The following is a 21614-nucleotide window of genomic DNA, read 5'->3' as shown; positions in this document are numbered from 1 at the left end:
TGTTGAATCTCAGATCTGTACCTCTGAAACAAATAATGCAATATATGTTAAGAAAAAAAAAAAAAGAAGATAGCAGGAGGGGAAGAATGAAGGGGGAATCAGAGGGGGAGACGAACCATGAGAGATGATGGACTCTGAAATACAAACAGAGGGTTCTAGAGGGGAGGGGAGTGGGAGGATGGGTTGGCCTGGTGATGGGTATTAAAGAGGGCACGTTCTGCATGAAGCACTGTGTGTTATGCACAAACAATGAATCATGGAACACTACATCTAAAACTAATGATGTAATGTATGGTGATTAACATAACAATAAAAATTAAAATAAATAAATAAATAAAAAAGAAGATACTTACCTTTAAGGAAAAGTTTGCTTGCCCCTGCTCTGGTGAGATTGAGCTCACACGCGTAAAGTGTTTAAAATTTTAAAACATTGCCTGGTACTTGGTAAGTGCTAAGTAGATGCCAGCTTTATGAATATTATGATATACCCTTACAATAACACTTTATACTGGTACTCAGTAAAATTTTTGCTGAATAAATGAGTAAGCAGAGGTAAAGAGGAACCAGAAGTTGGGGTTATGGAAGCCACTGGAGGAAGTTTTAAGAAGGTGGAAGTGGTCAGCTATGTTAGGTGACAAATCAATACTGAAGAAAGACTATCAGATTTGGCAATCAAATGAAGTGACCTAGCCAAGGAACAACTTGTGTGAAATGGTGAGGACAAAAGCTAGACTATGGTGGATTTAGGAGAGAATGGAAATGAGGAAGAAAGTAGATTATATATTATATTTATAATGTGACAGCTATGTGACAGCAAGTATTGAGATAAAAATAAACACATTTCGTCTGCCACTTGAATTTTTAAAAATCTGCTAACCCAAAATGTCAAGTTTATTGAGATACTGGGGTATCTGATGGATTTTCTGCTTATCTTTAGGCTGTTTAGTGTTGGGTAAAATGTCAGTGGTTAAAATTCAAGTCCAGAACCAACAGAACTTCAGGCCAAAATTCCAAGTCCAGAACCATTAAAAGATTTATAATGATGTTGATGATAAAGCAATGTTTGTTTCTTTTGTAATCTTAATCATTGTGTGATCTTAACTGGTTTGAAATGAGAATTTCAATGAAAACAACAGTATAAATTTACCTGCAAAACATTTATTATAACTGCAAAAAACCTATACAAACATATTTTTTGTTCATTCCATAAATTTTTGCATGCATTACACATTCTGATAGATATAGATATGTGTGTATAGAAAGAACTTGGTTAATTTGGTCATTGCTTTCCCCATCCCCTCCAGGAATTTATGATTTAGTTGGTGAAGAAAGCTAGTTGAGCAAATAGGTTCATTATTTGTTATGGATGCTAAGGTAGAAGTTTAGATGGGTTATAGCAGAGGCATAGAAAAATAAAATATTTTATATGAAACTATTTTGCCATCTGTCACCTATCTGCCAACTATTTTTATATCTATGAATGTGTACAATAAGACTAAAGAGAATGTTATCAAATCATAGCTGCTTCCTGGAAACATGTATGAGACATTTAGGACTTTGAACACATGCATATTATTACTGAGGATTTTTTAGGGGGTTACAAAAGAGTATGTTTAATATGATCTTATTTTTTTTTAAGATTTTATTTATTTATTTGACAGAAAGAGACACACCGAGAGAGGGAACACAAGCAGGGGGAGTGGGAGAGGGAGAAGCAGGCTTCCCGCCGAGCAGGGAGCCTGACGCGGGGCTCGATCCCAGGACACTGGGATCATGACCTGAGCTGAAGGCAGACGCTTAACGACTGAACCACCCAGGCACCCCTAATATGATCTTATTTTTATTAAAATATACACTGTATAGAGGTGTCTGGGTGGCTCAGTCGGTTAAGCGTCCAACTCATGATTTCGGCTCAGGTCATGATCTCAGGGTTGTGAGATCAAGCCCCACATCAGGCCCTGCGCTGGGCGTGGAGCCAGCTTAAGATTTTCTCTCTCTCCCTCTCCCTCTGCCCCCTCCCCTCATGTGTGCATGCACTCACTCGCTCTCTCTCCCTCTCTTTCTCAAAAATAAATAAATAGAATTTTAAAATAAATAAATTATAAAATATACACTGTGTAATATTACATTAAAATATATACTATATATAGAAAAAGTATATAAAGATACACATTTAAAATATTAACGGGTTATATCTGGGTGACGGGATTACTAGGATATTATTTTCTTCACTATGCTTTTTTAGGCTTTAAATGTTTGGACAATGTACAGGGCTTACTTTTATAATCATGAATAACAATTGAACAAAACCATTGAGTTTTAACCATCACATGTTACAAGCATATGACATTTGTACTTGCAAGCACACAGAGGCTAGAGGTTCTTATGTTTTTGTAGATTGTCCAGTGTTTAGTTGTTACATGAATAGCAACAAAAACTTCTCAGTCTACAAATGTCAGCAGATAACATCTACAAGAGATGTGTCTAGAAGTCAACTCTATTGGTTAGTTCTCTTCTGCAAGGTGGCAAACCAACCAGGCACCTGCCATTGAAATACTTGGATTTACTTAAAACAGGAAGTGTGTACAATGAGTGTGCATTGCATGAATTACTTAGTTTGGCTTCAAGTAACAAGACATTGGTAAAAAGTGGCCTAAGCAATAAAGATTTACTGTTTCACATAACATGAAGTCCAGAAGTAGGGGGGTTCCAAATCCAGTTAACTCAGTAGCTCAGCAATTTCAGGATTCTGGGTCAGCTCTCCTTCAACTTTGGTGGCTTTCTCCTTCTGGTTAGCACTGAACATCACTGCCTCACACAAGAACTTTTGAAGGCAGGAATGGGAGGGCATTCCCCCCTCATCCCATCTCTCTTTTTTCCAGGGATTCAAATCTTTCCCAGAATTGAATTTCCCTAGCAGACATCTTCCTACATTTTATTGGCTACACTGGGACCGTTCAGTGTAAGGAAAAATAGTGTAAAAAAAACTATAGTCGAAGGAACAAACCAGAGCCACCCCTAAACTAAGAACAGAGAGAGGGATTTCCATTATTTCCCTAGACCAACAGTGTCCAGTAGAATTTAATGTGAGCCACAATGCAAGATCAGCTATGTATACACACACACACACACACACACACACACACACACATATCTCCTGAATATCCATATATATTCCTGAGTCGACTTTGGAAAGCTGAAAACAAGTCTTCATTTTCTCTTTCATGAATGAGCTACAACACTGATAAGCAAAATTGCTTCCCATGAGCATAATTAGAAATGCCAAGGGTACATCTGGTAGGATTCCAACAAAGGCACCTTAGTTATGGAACTTGGACTTTGAGTTCCTGAGTTATGGTTTTAGATATGATTCTGACTATCTGTGTGGTCTTAATGAAGTCCCTTGGCTTATCTGGGCTTATCTATCTCAGCTTCCTCATCTTAAGACAGGTGGTTCTTTAAAATGTCCTTTGAGCTCTAGTACTACAGGATTTTGTACTGCTGTTCAACTTCGGACTTTCCCAGCCCCTTATCTGACACCAGCAAGTCGGGCCAGTGACACGTGAAAAGTTACTCAGAAGGGTACTTTCTCTGATGCCACAGGGCAAAATGTACTTTCAGAGGGAAAGAAAGAAGGCAAGCCATAGTGGCCTGCCATTCATTTACTCCGCAAGTATTTATTACAGGACACCCACTAAGTGCCATAGGGACTCTAGACTGAATAAGAGAGAATGAGAAGTAGTCTCTGCTGTCAGTGAGCTTACCGTCTAGTGGGAAGGTAATACAGATAAGTAGATACACAATTGCATAATGTGCAAAGAAGCCAGGACAGAGGAAGATGAGGCCATTCCTTGGAGCACCAAGCCCCACTGAGGGGAGGTGACAGAACCTCCCTGGAGGAAGTGATATCCAAGGGAGGCCAGGCAGAAAAGGACTTGGTTGGCCCTCTTGCTACTGTGGGAAACTGCCTGGCCTACAGGGCATCTCACCCTACAATGAATTCGCTTTTCTTCTTTTCTCTGACATAGTGCTTTTCTATTCCTTTCTTCAATGGATTTGCCCATATGTGCGTATGTCTGGGATCAGGTGAGAGGGCCGCAGAGAAACTCTTGTAGCAAACCTAAGGTAGAAACCTAAGTAGGTTGTAAAAATTATTACAAGTTCCTCTCATCCTTGTGTGCACATCCCTTGCCATATGACTGTGCCACTCTTCTTATCAAGGAGAGTCTAAAAGAAAAAAAAAAGGAGAGTCTAGGGGCACATGGGTGGCTCAGTTGGTTAAGTGTCTGACTCGGTTTCGGTTCAGGTCATGATCTTAGGGTCGTGAGATCGAGTCCCGCATCAAGCTCTGTGCTGGGCCTGAAATCTGCTTAAGATTCTCTCCCTCTCCCTCTGCCCCTCCCTCTCTGCGTGCTTTCTCTCTCAAAAAAGAAAAAAAAAAAGGAGAGTCTATTTCCCCACTTCTTGACTCTTGACTCTGGGTTAGACATGTGACTTTAGCTAATGGGATATTAACAAATGTGATGCAAACAAAGGCTTGAAAAATGCATGCACTTTGGGGTTTGCCCTCTCTTGCTGAATTGGGAACACTGCCACCATCGCCATATGATCTAATCTGGGCTGGCCTGCTGGAGGATAACAGACCATGTGGAGCAGAGATGAGCTAGTCCAGCTCAGGCCCTAGTTGATCAACCAGCCCACCAATCACCAAGTATATTAGAGACCATCCTAGACCATCCAGCCTCAGCTGAGCTGGCCAAAGCCAAAAGAGCCACTCAGTCAACAGACCAGAGACTCATGAGAAATAATAAAATGCTTATTGTTTTAAGCCACAAAATTTTGTGGTGATCTGTTATACAACAAAAGCTAACTGATACAGAAACCATATATTACTGTGTTTTGCTTTCCTCTTTTCTCTTTGTCTTTCTTTATCCATTCCAAAAAACTTGGTAAAATGGTTTATTAGAGACAGAGTTGCCACAAACATAGGATTTTTCATTTTCTTCCAATTCTAAAAGCTCTGATTTTTTTTAAATTCTCTTTCATTATTAAGCTTCCTTTCTCAGTTATGGTCTTCACAGAAGAAAGGGGGTGGAGAATAAAGGCAAGAAAAATGAGGCATGATGCTAAGAGTGAGGAAATGGGAGATGTGAATTATGGCGGTGATGGTGGGATGGCGACGTCAAAAAGAGAGGTCGCTACAACTCAAACAGTGTTGATTAACTTCCTGGGTGAAGTTTGTTCTATAAAATCAGAATCTCTATGGAACTCCCTGGCATTGACCCCAGATGTCCCTATGTTAAATTGCAAACATTCTAAAATTCCCCTTCTGTTCCATTCCTTAGTTCCTCTCAATCTTTTTCACTATCCAAAATATGGCTTTCTATTTTGGTAGTTAGAATTTTTTTGGCCATAAGTGACAGAAGCCCAATTTGATCTTAAAAGTCCAGATCGTCCTCAAGCTTCAGGCAAGATTGAATCCAGTTGCTCAAATGATGTCCCCAGGGAACTGTCTGTCTCTAGATTCTGCTCTCCTCTGTGTTGGCCTCACTGTATCCCTAAATCCCTGACCTATTTTGTAGGTCCCAAAGTTGAGTGGTGGCAACTGTCAGTTGTGTCTCTCCATCTTGGGGGACCAAACCCCCCTCCCCTTCCCCACCTGTTACCCTAATTACATTAAAAGCACTAAGATTCATCCAATTTCCCAATACAGAGTCTTGGGGCAGGAGATTGGGAATTGGTATATTTCCTCCCCAAGAGGCATAGGGCTCCTCATGCAAACTGCTGTACCCAGTGACAAGTTTTGCCTACCTGGGGTCTCAGAAAGGGGCCTTTATCAGTCATAAAAGATTCTTTGATGAAGAGGTCAAAAACACAAATGCTTATAGGAGCCAGAAGCCTGACAGACAAGGCAGCGGCCACCCAAAACAATCACTACCAAGCAGGACTTTGGCACTCACAGTTGCCGCATCTTTGGAGTTTTTTCAGGAGCCAAAAATCTTGATTTTTTTGTGAAATATTCTGATTTTAAACTATTAGCTTGATTTTTTTTTTTTTTAAAGCAGGCAAAACAAAACTTGTCTGGGGCTTTATCTGGCCCAGGGGCTATCAGTTTGTGAATGTGGTTTTATGGCCTAAATCCTACGACAATGAATGTCCACTTGCCCCACATTTGCATAACTATGGGGCCACTGCAAAGAAGTGGGACTGACAAAGATCAGCTGCGAACTGGCTACAAAGGTTCCAAGACTTCAGGATAGTTGAATGTCCTTTAGCATGGCCTATGTGGCCTCCCTGACCTGGTTCCTAGCCTTCTAAAGGGCTTGTTACTGCCACACTCCCCCACACTGTTTCACACCTCAAGGCCTTTGTGTTCACTAGGCTATTCCAGAGGCCCTTCTCCCAGTTATCTAACCAACACTCTCACCCCCCTTCAAGATCCAGCTCAAACACCCCTTCCTCCAAAGCCTTCCTTTCCTGGAGCTCTGCTTTCTCTATGGGCTTATTCCGTGTTTTAGAGGGGTACTCCATTGCCCTAAAGTTTTCTTTACAGGCCTGTTGCCCCACCCAACCTAACCCCTAGAGGGCAGGAACCTAGGTTCATTCACGTCTGTATCCTCATTGCCTCCCAGAGTACCCACACTTTGAGTGGAGATTGGAGGAATGGGCATGCAATTTGAAAAATAAGGAACCTATTTATTGCCTTTCACATGCCAGAAACCCGTTGGCAAAGAACTGGTAATTTTTATTTTGAGAAAATAAGTTGAAACTTGTTTAAGAGAAGGGGGGAAAACCCTCTGCATACTTTCATTTTTAAAATGGCCACATAGTTGTGAAATATTTGTTGCAAAGTATAAGTTTTTATACTTCCTCCGCTTTGGACATAGCTGAGTCTTCTAAGAGTTCTAGAACTAGAGAATGGCTAAACTGACTCGTTGCACTAGCCTTTCTCCCCAACCTCAAAGGTCGCCAGGGCTCTTAACAGTCGGGGATGTTTGCTGCCTCAAAGGGAAGAGAGAACCAGCTCTTGCGAATGAAACAGCACTTCAAAAGAGCCGGCGGCCTATGTAGGGAGAGGGAGCAGCCACGGTCGAAAGACCCTTTGAATAATCCGCTCTGAAACTGACTGAGGCTGGTAGAGGTGTAAACTGAAACTCCAGAGGCTAACCCTAAGCGGTTACATTTTCTCCACCAGAAGGTTTCCCAGCCCTGTCACTCACTCCTGCTGGCTTTCTCTCCCTCCCCAACGCGCGCACACACACACACACATTTTGGTGGACTGCTGCACTTGACATTGAGCATGTCTCCCACCTGAAGTGGGGCACCTCGGAAAGCAGCGAGGTTGGCGTTTCATTCATAATATATGACCTCAAGGGAGGAGGGAGGCAGGGACAAGAGCCTTTCATCTCTGCTACTTAAAATCCCAGCAGTGCAGCAGAAAGGGAAAATGAGCTGGGAGTGAGCTGCATCGGGGCATGAAGTATGGCACGATAACGGTACGAGCGAGCGCGTCAGCGGCCCGCCCGCCGGCTATTTATACCATGTAGATTATGCAATCTGGCTCCAGCCATTCATGCCCCGACTGGGACGCCCCGCGCCGGGGAAGGGGGGCGGGGGGCACCATTCCCGGGCGCCGGGTCAGTTTCTAAGTTTGCATCATCCCCTTTATTACGAGAGCTTGGGTTTCCATTCCTGCCGGCTGGTCTTGGGAGAGACAGCTGGGCTACAAACTCACTTGGCACACACCGGCACACACGACCGCTTACTTAAACATAATAAAGGCACCGGGACGCCGAGGCGCTGCAGAGCAGAGCGCAGGGCTGGGCTCCGGGCAGACCGGAAGGAACTGATAAACCGAGCGCTAATGATACCCGCTCCCTCCCCCGTCGGAAGTGTCCTCTGAGCGCCGGTCATTGAGAAATACCGAAGGGGCAGAATGGGGGTGAGGTGAGGACAGGCCTGGGCCGCAGCTGCGCGCGCCTTGCGGAGCGGGGAGCGAGGGCGCCGCGGCAATGGGGGATTCGGCCGGCCGGGCCGGTTCGCACGAACCTTAGGGCACAACTGGGTCCTCCCCAAATCACCCCAGCTGGGCGCGCGCCCCTCTGGGGGTTGGGGGGGAGTGATTTATCAGATCCCACTTCCAAACCCACCCCGGGGAGATATACACTCGCGGCCCCTACCGGACCCAAATAAGGTGGCAGGACGCAGAGAAGGGGCGAAGGACACGAAAGAGAGCGGGTTGCGGAGAAAGATAAAATGTCCGCTTCTCTCGGCCCCCGTGCCGGGCGGTAGGGAGCGGGGGACGCGGCCGGCTTCCGAGTGAAACCAGACCTGCGGGTCTACTGAGCATGCCCGTTCCGTGGCCGCCGAGGGTCGCTCCGGTTCCGCGCTCCGGGCTTTCCAGGCGGCTGGCGGAAGGACCCGGGTGGGGGTGCTTCCCCGCCCCCGACTCTGGCTTGAGGGGCGGGTAGGCGGGGGTCCTGCTGGGGGCTACGCTGGGTGTGCGTGAAGTTGTGTGAAGATCGACTCTACTTTTGAAGCTGTACGATCTCACTCTGAGTCGACACCCTTGAATCGATCATGTTCAGAGCTGCCCGCCCCCTGTTTTGCTGGTTGTGGGGGAGAGACACGGATGTGGGTATTTAGCTCTTTCAGTAATGTCATTAAATTAAAGCCCTAAATCCGTGATACCCGCTATTCTGGTAACAATTTAGTAGACTTTGATAATACCCTGATATTCAGATCAATAAACATATCTGAGTTATTCGCCCAAATACCACCATTTATTCGATGGAGCTGCAGGAGTCGCAGTAATTGATGGGGAAGACCAAGAGGTAACCTGCTAAGAACATTTCCATTAAAAAGCCCCTTTTGGGTGATGAACAAGGCAGAAGAGAACTGAAAGGATTTCTTTAAAAGAACATGACGGAACTGAGTGAAGGAGGGTGGCATTTAGTAATACAATTGGCTACAGAGGAGAAAGGGTTGCCATTCATCTAGTTGCAGCACGCTGCTTAACACAGTACGTTCGCTGTAGCCATTTATTCTTCCCAGCAGCCCTATGTTGTGGGTATTATCCTGACACTACAGGTGTTTTACCCAAGGCTCAGAGAACCTAAGGACCTGCTGGAATTTGGCATCAGGACATCCAAGTGGGGAGCTGGTGACTCCTGGACTTTAGAATGTTTTCCTTTGCTCCTCTGCTGCCTGGTCTGCCATCTGGGGCAGTCATTCACTGCTATTAGCAGGGAGCTGGATGAATGAGTGGTGATGACACGGATTCACTTGCCTACCTGTAGAAACTAATAATCAACTTACCTGCCACCTTGCCATTTGGGCACTCTGAAACTGGAGGGTGGAGCCATAGAGATGCCCATTGGGTGGAAAATTTTGACATGGACAAATATCTGTCCCTGGAAGTTCAGGAATGACTGAGTGGGATCTCTTTCAGCACCTCCAGGAGAAAAGCAATGACCAAAGGTGAGAACTGGATAGACGCCTTTGCCTTATGGGGATTTAGAGAACAATGAGATGCTCCTTTGTTCACTGCTTTCTCAGAGACTCTCAATGGCCTCAAAACCTGAGAAAGACAAGATTGTCCTTGTTATCCCTGTTTTATAAAGAAACTGAAGGACTGCTAAAAGTCTCACTCAAGGTCTCAGGCCTGCTAGGAAAAAAACAAACCCAGGTGTTTCTCCCTTGTCTAGTTCCCTTTTCAGCACTACACACCAGCACTCAGCATCAAAGGTGGGTGAACCCCAATCCATGTCCACAAAGATCATGGTTGTGATAGGCATGAAGCCTAGGGTAAACCACTAGTTTCTCCTTGACTCAAGGTGATACTGTTACTATCTTTGGAACACTTGTGGCTCTCCAAATGCATACATATACCCTTTAGGTATACTACATTTGAGGCATATATTTAATTTCTTAATTTGTTCAGTGGCTGCTATTTGGTTAAAATCTCAGCATGTTCTCTTGGCACATTCAGTGGGGTGGAAAAATGTACTGTGCTTGGAGAGCAGGAAAGGGCAGGGACTCTACCTCTTGCTCTCTTGCAAGACCCCCCGAAGGAAATACTGAACAGCTATGTAATTTGTGAGACCCACTGCAAGTAAAAGTGTGGAGCCCCTTGTTCCAACACTATAAAAAATCTCAAAACTGCAACAGCCGAACATCAAACCAAGTAAAGATCCCTGTGCAACTGCATGCCAAGGAAGCCAGCCTTACCCATTGCCCAGACAGTGCTGCTTTGGAGAGTATGGGCCCACTCAGCCCCGCGGTCCCGGGGCCAAAACAAGAAAAATCATTTAAAGACAAACTGGGGGGGAGGGGTGATCCAGAAGCTCTCTATCTCCTCATCTGTGCAAAAGCCCACTGGGCTGGTAACCCCTGGCCCAGTAACTATGGCCTTCAAGGGTCTGGGACAAGAGCCATCCTCCAACACGAGAGAGGTTTACTAAATAATTTTTTAAATGTATTTGGGTTTACCTTTTAATCCGAAGAAGTCCATCATTTCTACTGAAATGCAAACGTTTCTGGGCTGTGTTGGATTTGCCTTTTTTTTTTTTTTAATGTACAATGATTCCTCGAAAATGCCCCCTCCACTAGCAAGACAAAACAGATCACAAGATTCATGAGCAATTGAAAAGCCTCTGCCATTCAGAACCTTGGCAAAACACCTGTGCCGTCCCCACCCTCCCGCAGCACTGTGGAGGGTAGTTGGGTCCTCTGAGCCCAAACACCCCTCTGGGCCTCCCCTCAACTCAGCGTCTCCGCCCCCGTCCCCCACCATTTTTAATCCAGGGGTTTGGATGGAGGGAGGGAACCAAACTGGAGCCAGATGTGTGCGAGTCCCCGGCTCCTGCCTCCTCCCTCTTCTCCGGCTTCTAAAAACCCGGAGCGTTGGAGAAAAAGGATCCGGAGCCATACAGACGCCGCACAAACAACTCCGCTCCGAGGCTCCTCCGGGAGTGGAAGCCAGGAGGGAGGGGGAAAGGAAGCCGAGCATGCTCAGTAGGCGGGACAAAGTTTTTTTTTTTTTTTCTCCCTTTTTTTTTTTTCTTTCGGTCGCAAGTAGGAAGCTTTTTGCACTCCACCACCTCTGGCCGCTGGGAAGACGTCATCGCTTCCGCCCTACTTCCTCCTCCTGTTGGCGGCGGTGAGAATCCAATATGGAGTAAATCGGTGGAGTCGAGAGATGGGGCTCGGACGGGGCGCCCTGCACCGCCTCCCAGGCGCACCTCCCCCGGCCGCCGACCGCTCCCCGGAACCGTGATTGGCCAGGCCCCCGGGGGCGACCCCGGACCGAGCCCCCACCCGCGGCTGGCCCTCCTCTCCTCCTCCTCTCAGCAGTCCCCGCCGCTCCACGGCGCGCTTGTTTTTCTCCTCGTCTCCCCCACCGCCGTCCCCTGCCCAAATCTCTCCCCCTCTGCTCGCTGCCGAGCCTCCGGAGCCCCTCCTGCCGAGCCCCGGGCGCTGCGGCGCTCACTCCTCCCGCAGCTTGCCTTTGCACCCCTTCCCTAAACCTCACCCCGCGCTCCTATCGCCTGCTTCCCCTTCTGCCTTCTGCGGCGCCCCTTCATCTCTCGCCGCTCCCCCTCCCCAACCAAATCAGGCGATCTCCGGAGATGTGAAAAAGGGGGGTGAGCGGACAGGAAGATGAAGGGAGCAAAGCTGCCCGCCGCGGGACAGGCGTCTAGGTGAACAGGAAAATGACCGAAGAAACACACCCGGACGAGTAAGTTTGGCCGCGGGGTGGGACGAGGGTGCCCCGCGGGGGCAGCGTGGGGGACGGGGCTGAGGACGCAGGCGGGGACGCTGCTTGGGTGAACTTGGCGTGGGGTGCAGCTACTAGCCGGCCTGTGGGCTTTGGGATGCAAGATTCCCCGCCTTGTTGTTGAAGTGAGGAGGGGGCAAAGACTGCTGAGGGCCGGCGGGGGCGCGCCTTGAGTCGGCGGGCTGGTGGCCGCGGCGGGGGCCAAGGGCGCGCGGGTGACCTCGGGGCGGTCCCCGCTCCTTCGGGGACTCACAAACACTCCCTCCCCCCCGAAATCTTCCGCGGCCGGAGCGAAAGACCTGACACCCCCGCTCCGGCTTCCTGGGGTCGGTGGGTTTTCACATAGTGACTTTGTGACTCCTGCCCCGCCGCTCGCCCCCCGGTCCCTTAGGGAGCCCACTGGAGCCCAGGCTCCGCCATTTCGTTTTCTTGAATCGCTCTCATTTGCATACCACATTTTCATTCATAAAAAACACGGCGGAGCGAGGGGAGGACTGGGCGCGGGCTGCGCGGGGGTCTGCGTGAGCCGGGATCCCAAGGCAGGTCGCGGTGCGGGAGCCGCCGGAGGGGTCCCGCGGCGCGTGTGAGCGTGTGTGCACGCGCTTTTGGGCTCGGGATAGGCGCCCCGCGGGATCGGGGCAGCTCGGGGGCGGATCCGAGTCGTGTGCTGCGGGGGCGGGCGGGAGCGTGTGGGGCAATGTGCTGCGGGCCAGTGTGTGTGTATCTGTGTGCGAGTGTGTGTGCGCGCGTGCACAGGCATGCGTGCCCGGCCCGCGGGCCCGAGGGGAACAATGCTCGGGGCGCTCCGCTGGAGGGGCTCCGGGGCTGACCCGCCGCCCTCCGCGGGATCGGTGCCGTTTTCCAGCCCCCGTCCAAGGTGAGGCTCCCTCCAGCCTCGCGGTCTCGGAATCGGGTTTGGCTTTCTCTCACCTCCGCCCGAGGCGTTTCCAATCAGGGGAGAAGCGGAGGCAGGGCTCCTGGGCCCAGCGCCTGAGATCGTCGGCTTCGGGTCCGAGTGATCACCGCACGGCGGCCGACGCCGCTGTTCAGTGGCTGTGCCCGCCACCAGCCACTTTTTTTTTTTTTTTTTTTTGTGAATAAGACGCTCTCCTTTATTGTCACATGATATCCCTCCCCTCCTCCCCTGCACATTCATAAATCCAGAGCCTGCTTCGGCTCCTTTCATTCAGAGCTGCCATTAGCTAAGGTAGCAGTGGCGCTGGCTTGGGCGCAAAGAGCAGGTTGGTAGCCGCTGGGACGCACCGTGGGGGGAGGCCCAGAGAGCGTGTCTGAGGGGTCGGGAGGGCTGCGAGTATCTGCTCTCGAGGCCCGGGGTCTCTTGCCCCTGCGAGCATTGACAAGTCAGTGCAGAAAGGGGAAGTGACTCAGGGCTGGGTGACGGGGAGGGCTTTTCTTGCAGCAGGTGACAGAATGCTGTGCTCTACTCTTAAGAATCTACTTCACTTTTTTTTTTTTTTAATGCCCCTTTATCCTTTGGCGTCTGCTGTTGCCAGGCTGGGCGGGAGAGGGTGTTGAGAGGGTTGGTGTTTAGGAAAGGGAATTTCCTTCCTGTGGTCCCCAGGGATCTTTGACTGCTGTAACCCCTGGTCTGCCAGACACCCGCAGCTGGAGAGCATGCCGCCCGGTGTGCATGTCGCTGCGGTCCCACCACCTGTGCTGGTCTTTTTAAACATTTTGCTTTGCCTTCATAGAGTGTATCTTGAAATGATAAAATGGAAAAAAAAAGTTGCTCTTTTGGGGAAGAAATATGCTGCTGGGCCTTGCCCCCATTCGGACTTGACTAATAGACAAGTGGTTTTATAGGTCCTCCCTTGTCCTTGCACACACAAATAGCAGAGTAGCAGGGAGGGTCGGTTGCCTTGCTCTGGACTTCGGGATTCTTGTTGGAGATTGGTTCCACTCGCCCTGCGTTGGGTTCCTTGGCTCCATCCCTTGGGAATATTGGCCTGGCCTCTCCCTTTTCACCCGCAGCATGTCAGCTTTGCATCCTACCCCATCTGATAGCCAAAGCAAAAGGATTTGGGGTGGAATCACCAGCAAGAAATGACTGTCTGCTTCATGCTTTCCGAGCAAGTTCAGCATGGAACTGGCCGCCCCGACTGCTGTCAGAAGCCCAGTTGAGACAATGGGTATTTGAGGACAGGTTCTGGTTTCAGTTAGAGAATCAGAAAGCTGTGGCGCTTTAGCCCAGTGCAGAAATGGCCTTCCCGGGATTACTTTTAATGTAATGACCTTGGCATGAGACATGAAATGTAAACCCGTAAGAACATGGGCTGCATGGGCTGTAAACTGCCATTTGTGGACACTGTCCATTGTATTATTCAAGTTCTTATGTAATGACCCATCTGAAAAATTCCTTTTAAATGTTAATGCTTGGAAGAAGGTTTCTCTCTGGGTTGCAGAGCTTGCTGTGATTGCCTTTTTGTTGATGGGGTTTTTTGCAACCACTGTCTGGAAGCTCAGAGCTAAAATTATTGCTTGATTACAGTAGTCATAGTTAGCCTAGCTTTTGCTAGATTTATTTACCCCTCCTCTAGTATGAATTTTGATCTTTTATTTTCTTTTCTAATGGCTTTATGTTTGAAGTCCTACAGATACCTTTTGGAAGTAGACAAGGTGTGTTACAAATAAAGCAATTTGGTGACTTCAAATTGGGGACCTACGGGGGAAGTAGTTATACCTTAGGTAAAATAGATTTTCTTGATAGTCCATATTTAAGGCTTTTATTAAATGGTACAGATATATAATTAATATGCTTAGCCTCAGAATACAGTAAGTCAGATTCTTGCAACAGGCAAAATAGTGCCTAATTTTAAAAAATAATAAATGTTTGTCTTCTCATGCTCTTTTCCATGTCGATTTAAAACTTCTCTAATAAATATATGATAATTCAGGAAAGCTTGTCTGCTCTTTTTGCTGACTGTCCTAAAAAATAGCTTCCATACGGAAAATACTCTGACCCTTCTCCTCTGATCCCACTCCAGCTACAAATGCATGTTAAGATTTACAATTTTACAGATTTTTATAAATAATTTAAAAGTAAAAAGCATCAACAAACTATTGAAAATTATCTTTTGTATGTAAGAGTGGAAAAATTTTTTTGATCATATGCATTTTGTCTGTATCTTTAAAGCATTTGATTATGGTCATGACTGGTTTGGAAATTTGTTGACAAAATGAAGAAACCCTTCTCAAGTGAGCTTAACACAGGAGAAATGAGCCTACCATTTAGCTATTCTGTTCCTCTCATATACTCTTCTCAGCAACACATATCTTGCTGAGAGTGGACTTGTAAGCTTTGTTCTTAGTCATGTTTTTCCTAATGTTGAAAGGTCTTCCATTAAACAAAAAAAACTTAAATATTTTTACTGAGCCATTTCAAAGAAATTAGACATCAGAATTTCTTATATCTAAATACTTGAGCTTACTTCCCAAAAGATGAGAATACTCTTCCATGAAACCATAATACCGTCATCACACTTTACAAAATTAAGTCATTCCCGTTGTCTTTGACATTCAGCCCAACTGACTGAAAAATGTCTTTTACAACAGTCATTTCAGCAAGGTGCCAATTAAAGATCCTGAGTTAAATGCATTTAACTTAAACTTAAGGCTCAAGGCTCAGCCATTTGCTCACTTTCCGATCTAAGGCAAGTTACTTACCTTTCACCTTGGTTTAATCTGAGTGAATAAAATGGGAGTGAATTTTAGCAATTTCATGGAGTTGCTGTGAAAATTATATGAGATATCCTATGTATAGCTTACCGTTGAGCACCAAGCATAAATCAGGTGTCTGGTGTTGGCTCTTAGCAGGGCACTGGGATAGGTTTCTTAATTTTCAAATAATCCTATGAAGAAGGAGTTACCCCATTTATTTTATTATTATTTAAAAGATTTTATTCATTCACTCATTCATTAGAGTGCACACGCAAGAGTGGTGGGGAGGGGCTGAGGGAGAGACTCTCAAGCAGACTCCCCGCTGAGCGCAGAGCCCAGTGTGGTGTGGGCTGATCCCACCACCCTGAAATCACGACCCTGAGATCATGACTTGAGTTGAAATCAAGAGTCAGAGGCTTAACTGACTGAGCCACCCAGGTGCCCTGGAGTTACCCTATTTAACTGATGAGGAAGCTTAAGTAAAGTTGCTTGCCTAAGACAGCAAACATTTTTTTTTATAGCATTTTACTCATTAGTCTTCTCAGTAGTCCTCTGAGGTAGATAGGGTATTATTACCTCCATTTATAGAGGGGGAAACTGAGGTCCAAAGAAGATGAGTAACTTGTCCAAGATCATATCATTAGTAAATGAAGGAGCTAGGCTTTGACTCCAGCCACCTGGCCCAGGAAGGACTGTTTTTAACCACTGTGAGGTACCTTCTCAGGAGAGGACAGGCTGGCCAGCCTTAGTCATTCTGACTTCCGAGCTCACACTGTTTCTGTCAGTCATGCTGTCCTTGATTCTTTTGAATTGGTGACAATCTGTCATTGCCATAATTTTTTCTGCTTCCTTTATCTTCTCTGAAATTGCTGAGGCACATACTGAATTAAAGTGAATTTAAATGAACTTGGGCTTGAGAATTCTGTGATACACCTTAAGATAATAGGAGTGTGAATTCAAGAGTTGGTTATTCCTGGATGGTAGCTGTACGTTCGTTGAAATAACGGTTGTAGAAATTAGACCTGGTAAAACAAATAGTGATCCAGTTTCTTCGCATTAGCCTTTAAAAAGGGAAGTTTCTACTCCATAGGAATAGAATCCTTAAATGTTAAAAACATGGAGTTGGCTATGCAGAATTGGAATCTTGGTCCATTCCTCAGAAGATGTTGAAAGCAAGACAAAACACTTGGAAAGACCTTAACAAAATTTTGTAAGCCAGGACATTGTCATTGTATAAAGTTAAGTGCCTACTTCGAGGCCGTACATCTTTCTAGGTGGTGGGCTTTCACTTCTCTCCATCTGCTAGGCTTGTTTTCACCAGGATTTAGCAAGTGCTCCCTCCTTTCTAGCTATAGCTGATCCCCTCTGCTTTCCACTTCCTTTAACCAAATAAAATACATAAAAGTGAATCAGTACAAATATCAAAACTGTTCTGCCTCAACAATCTGCTTACTCATGCTCTTTATTCTGGAATTTTCTTTCTTCCTTCCCTTCAACAAATTAATTTCTGCTCATTCCCCCTTCCCACCAGTTCTGCGGCCATTCCTTTTATGAGATCCTCCTAGTCTTTCCTCCCCTCCACTCTTCACGTCAAAACTGAGGACTCTTTATAGCATTTTCCCCCACAGTGTATGTCAGTTCTCACCATTTAGAGTTGGGCTTATACCCAGCTAGATTCTTACCAGAATATGAGCTTCTTGGATTCAGGATCACCTCTCAACTGCTTAGTTTTCTAGTTGTTGGCCCAATACCATTGGGCACATTATGGTTGCTTACTAAATGTCTGTTGAATTAAAAAATGGATTTAATTATTTTAAAATGCTTTGTCCCTACCAACGAATACAATAATGATAATTGTTGTATTTGGTTAACTTAGTGTGTATAAGCCCCCTCTGAGAAACTCCGCGTTCACATGAAACCCTTACCACATCTTGTGGGACTTGGGTGCAGCACTGTCTTGGTAGTGGTGATCTGTGATTGACAGCTCAAAACCATTTTGATTCCAATCACTGTTGTGGGAGTTGGGAAGTGGAAGATCTTGACTGCAATAAGCCCGGGCCTATGTTTCTGCCTCTGCAGGAGAATCTCTGCGGAAATCACAATATTAACAATTTGCAGTAGCTGTGGGGTTCTGATGGAGTCTCAGCACTCGAAGTGGGAGACAGCTGTGCTGATGAACACCAATATTGGCATAGTTCCTATATTACCGGGCTGGACACAAATACACAGTCGGACAGCAAAACCCTCAGAAACTGAACAAGATGATAAAAGAGGCAGAGCAGCAAGTTTTGGTGTGTGGTTTTTTTTGGCTTGATTTCTCAAGTAAATTGGGCTGGTTTAGTTTGTTTGTTTTGAGACCCAGTCATATTGATAAACTCTTGTAAACGCTTCTTTTTAATCAATATGTAAGTCTAGAACATTGATGATTTTTTAAGGCATTTTCAAGGGCCTGTGGTCACTGGAGTAGAAGGAATATTTTGCACTGGTGCGCACAGTGCCCTGTGGAGCAAAAAGCGTTTTCTGTGCGCTCACCCTGGGCGGGCATGAAGCATTGTTACTGCAGCTTGGTATATGTCTCGTGTCATGGGAAGGAAGTCAGACCAGGATCTTAGTAACATACTTGATAGTAACTGGCATAGGAGTTCACTCAAGTACCAACTGTTTTATAACCAGTTTCTCTGACAAACTCTGTCAGCAGCGTGTTCACATGGGGCATGTGGTACACAAGACAGCAAATTGTGCGTGTCATTTATGCTACTCTCAAAGGGTAGTTTAATATTTATTTAAACACAAAAGACCTGCTTTTGCACTCACTTCAGAGCACAGAGGTGAAGAAATGGATTCTGACTTCATCCTGGCATTCAGAGCTGGCGATTGAAGGGATTAGAACACGGGCAGCTTCTGAAATGTATGGTTTTGTCTCCTGTGTGTACTGATATATAATTTTTCAAATCTGGTTGTTTTCATTCTTAGATATATTCCCTGTGGTCCATTCCTAAGTGCTTAAACTTAATTATCAGGTTAAGTTTTTAATTGTCTTTCCTAGTTCATCTGGCAATGACAGCTTTGTCTCTTCGTTTTCATTACTTATTCCTCTTCTTTTTCTCCTTGCATTGCTTTGGCTCCGGCTTCCAGTATTGATTTTTCAGATAAGCACTACTTAGTTTGTATTTGCATCCCACCCTGAGAATGCACAAAGAAGGTTAGCTGCCCTTCTGGTGTTGGGAATAATAGCTTATTAAGCCTTATGCCCATAGTCCTACAGAGTGCTGAGCCCATAGTAGGCTTTCTGCAAATGTTTATTGATTGATTAAAGCAAATATTCATTAATTGAAAAGTAATTTTACCTTATATCAAAATATAAACTATTATTCTTACTGTACCTACATCCAAAAAGATTTTGAGGTTGCCTTTTCAAAACGTCCAAGGAGGGGCAGACTGCCATGATGGTTTTGGGGTCATACCGTGCTTCTGTCCTCTACTGACCAAGGGCCCCTGGCAGGTGTTTTAAGCCAGGAGCCCTGGGTTAATGTAAGTGAAGCTCACCCTGCTGTCTAATTCATAGGCTGTTAAAAAGTGAAAATGAAATCATGAAGGTAAAGCATTTCAGCACAGTGCCTGATGAATTGGGAATTCAGTGGGACTCACCCACCTCCAGTGTCTCATATCATGTAGCAAGGTAGGATTTATTTTCAGAATTTACAAGGTAGAGGATCTCCATTCGCAGTATTTTACCTTCACAGCAACCTTCTGAGTCAAGGAACAAGATTCTCACTTTAGGCCTGTAAGAGCTGAAGTGACCTGCCCAAGGGGGTTTCTAGGAGGAGAATTAGAGCCTCGAAGGCATGTTCTGCTTTTTATTCGGCTTTCGGGTACCGTGCTGGTGGGACCTAGAGTAGCACTTGAGTTGGTGCTGTAATACCAGTAATGCCCGCTGACTATTGGCCCTTTTTGCTCGGTGATCCTCGTTGGCTGTCTTTCTGAGATTTCATGTCTTGCAGAAGCTGGCCTCCTCTCTTACTGCCAGCGTACTTCCCTGTAGTGGTAGCATCCTTGGCTGTCTTGCCATTCCTGTCTGTGGTCCAGAAACCCTATCACCAGTGTCATTCAGGCTGTTCCCAAGAGTCAGTAGGCTTGGTATGGGTTGGGTTGGTGTGGGGGAGGGTTGGCTGAAGGTTCCCTGAGGAGTGAGTTTTTGTCTCCTCGCATGCCCTGTTGGTGTTTATGTTTTATATTTTCAGCCAAGAAACAGAGTGAATGTTAGATCAGGGGTTTAATTTAATCGTCAGCATCCCAGGAATTTTACTCATTTTTATAGATCTTTAAAGTTGCAGAGTGTGAATACAGTCTTCATAGAGTAATTAAATCTTTCTCCTTCACTTAATAGGTTAAATCAAATCTGTGATTTTTCTCAGACTCAAATTCCAAAACGGGTCTGCTCTGCCAGTAGAGTATGCATTGGCTCAGTGTTACTTCTGGGCCTGAAGGCCTAATAGTCAGTCGTCTTTTCACTAACCTGTGTATAAACAGGTTTCAGATCTGGAGTCTGCTGTTTTAAAACTAGCTTTGAGGTCCTTTCCATCCATTCTTAGATGTCTTTTATACTAAGGAGAATCAGGGGGTACTAGACTACAGGTGTCCATTCAGAGCGTGGTAGACTTTGAATCTAAAGAACTTAATTTTAGGGGCACCTGGGTGGCTCAGATGGTTAAGCATCTGCTTTCTGCTCGGGTCATGATCCCAGGGTCCTGGGATCGAGCCCCGCATCAGGCTCCCTGCTCCACGGGAAGCCTGCGCTTCTCCCTCTCCCACTCCCCCTGCTTGTGTTCCCTCTCTCACTGTCTCTCTCTCTCTGTCAAATAAATAAAATCTTTAGAAAGAAAGAAAGAGAGAGAGAGAAAGGGAGAAAGAGAGACAAAGAGAAAGGAAGGAAGGAAGGAAGGAAGGAAAAAAAAGAACGAACTTGACTTTAGAAGATACTTGGACCCTAGGGGTGCCCGGGTGGCTCAGTAAGTTAAGTGTCTGCCTTCGGCTCAGGTCATGTTCTCAGGCCTGAGACCAAGCCCCACTTCGGGCTCCCCGCTCAGTAGGAAGTCTGCTTGTCCCTCTCCCTTTGCCCCTCCCCCCTACTTGTGTGCTCTCTCTCTCTCTCTCTCAAATAAATAAATAAAATCTTAAAAAAAAAAAAGAAGATACTTGGACCCTAATTGCAAAGCCATGTATTAATTATTTTATTCAGTAAAATAAATAACCGAGGTGGTGAGGCTTGAGGAAAGGGAGTGGCTAGCTGTTGAGGGCCATTCACTTACTGCACCTAATGCACCAGACACTGAATCTGCCAGACAGTACCAGAGCTGTGACTCAGAGCGAGTCTCTGGCCTTAGGGAGCTTATGTTGTCAGGTGCTAGGCACTTTCATATGCCCTAGGGGTATGAGGACAGCATCACCTTGATGATTGACTCTCAGAGTTGTTTTTTCTTTCTTCCCTTGATTCTGCAGGGTTCCTCCTAGAGCTGCAGGCATTGGGATTCCCAAATTTGGGATGGGGGGGGGCTCTTCATCCGGAGCATTAAAGGTACTACGTGCCCTTCCCAGAATCCCCTAACGAGCTCTTCAAGTTATTTTTGGGGGGGGTGTGTGTGTATGTGTGTGTGTTGTGTGTACACGTACTTGTGTACTCACACATGGGTGGAATATGTCTGACAGGCAAGAAGATTCAGAGAGGTTAAGTATCTTGTCTGAGGTCACAGAGCAGAATTTGTTATTTTTAATCCAGGTCCTTTAACTTCAGATCCCATGTTTATAGAGTATTACGTGTCATAACTTCGTAGAGCTTTAGTTTTCTTATATAAAAAAACTGTGTGTACAGCTTGACTTATATTACTGTTGAGCAAATGAAGTTAGAACTCACTCTGAATCCTGAAAATACCACAAAACTGTGAGGTGACATTTCTTTCTTGCATTCCTTTTCAGCTCTGTGAAGTAGGAAAGCAGTGCCCACAGAGGTGGCCTTTTCTGTACTGATATAAAGAGCAACTTTAGGAGGCCTGGGTGGCTCAGTCGGTTGGGTATTTGCCTTTGGCTTGGGTCGTGATACCAGGGTTCCGGGATTGAGCCCCACATCGGGCTCCCTGCTTGGTGGGGAGTCTCCTTCTCC

The 21614-nt window shown here is 46.0% G+C and overlaps 1 protein-coding gene across 1 annotated transcript in view; it reads left to right on the top strand.

Moving 5' to 3' along the window:
- The first annotated feature begins 11071 nt into the window (after positions 1-11071).
- SPRED2 (sprouty related EVH1 domain containing 2) overlaps positions 11072-21614 on the top strand; it is a 115087-nt gene continuing 104544 nt past the window's right edge. Inside the window, exon 1 of the mRNA XM_081833607.1 lies at positions 11072-11740. Coding sequence (XP_081689733.1) covers positions 11715-11740 — 26 coding nt within the window. The 5' untranslated portion in view covers positions 11072-11714. The remainder of the gene's footprint in view (positions 11741-21614) is intronic.

Source organism: Leptonychotes weddellii, chromosome 10 (genome assembly GCF_054177405.1).
Source record: "Leptonychotes weddellii isolate Sample4059 chromosome 10, ASM5417740v2, whole genome shotgun sequence".
NCBI classification, from domain to species: domain Eukaryota; kingdom Metazoa; phylum Chordata; class Mammalia; order Carnivora; family Phocidae; genus Leptonychotes; species Leptonychotes weddellii.
Note: the sequence above shows the minus strand (reverse complement) of the source record. Positions and strands in the feature narration are given on the sequence as shown.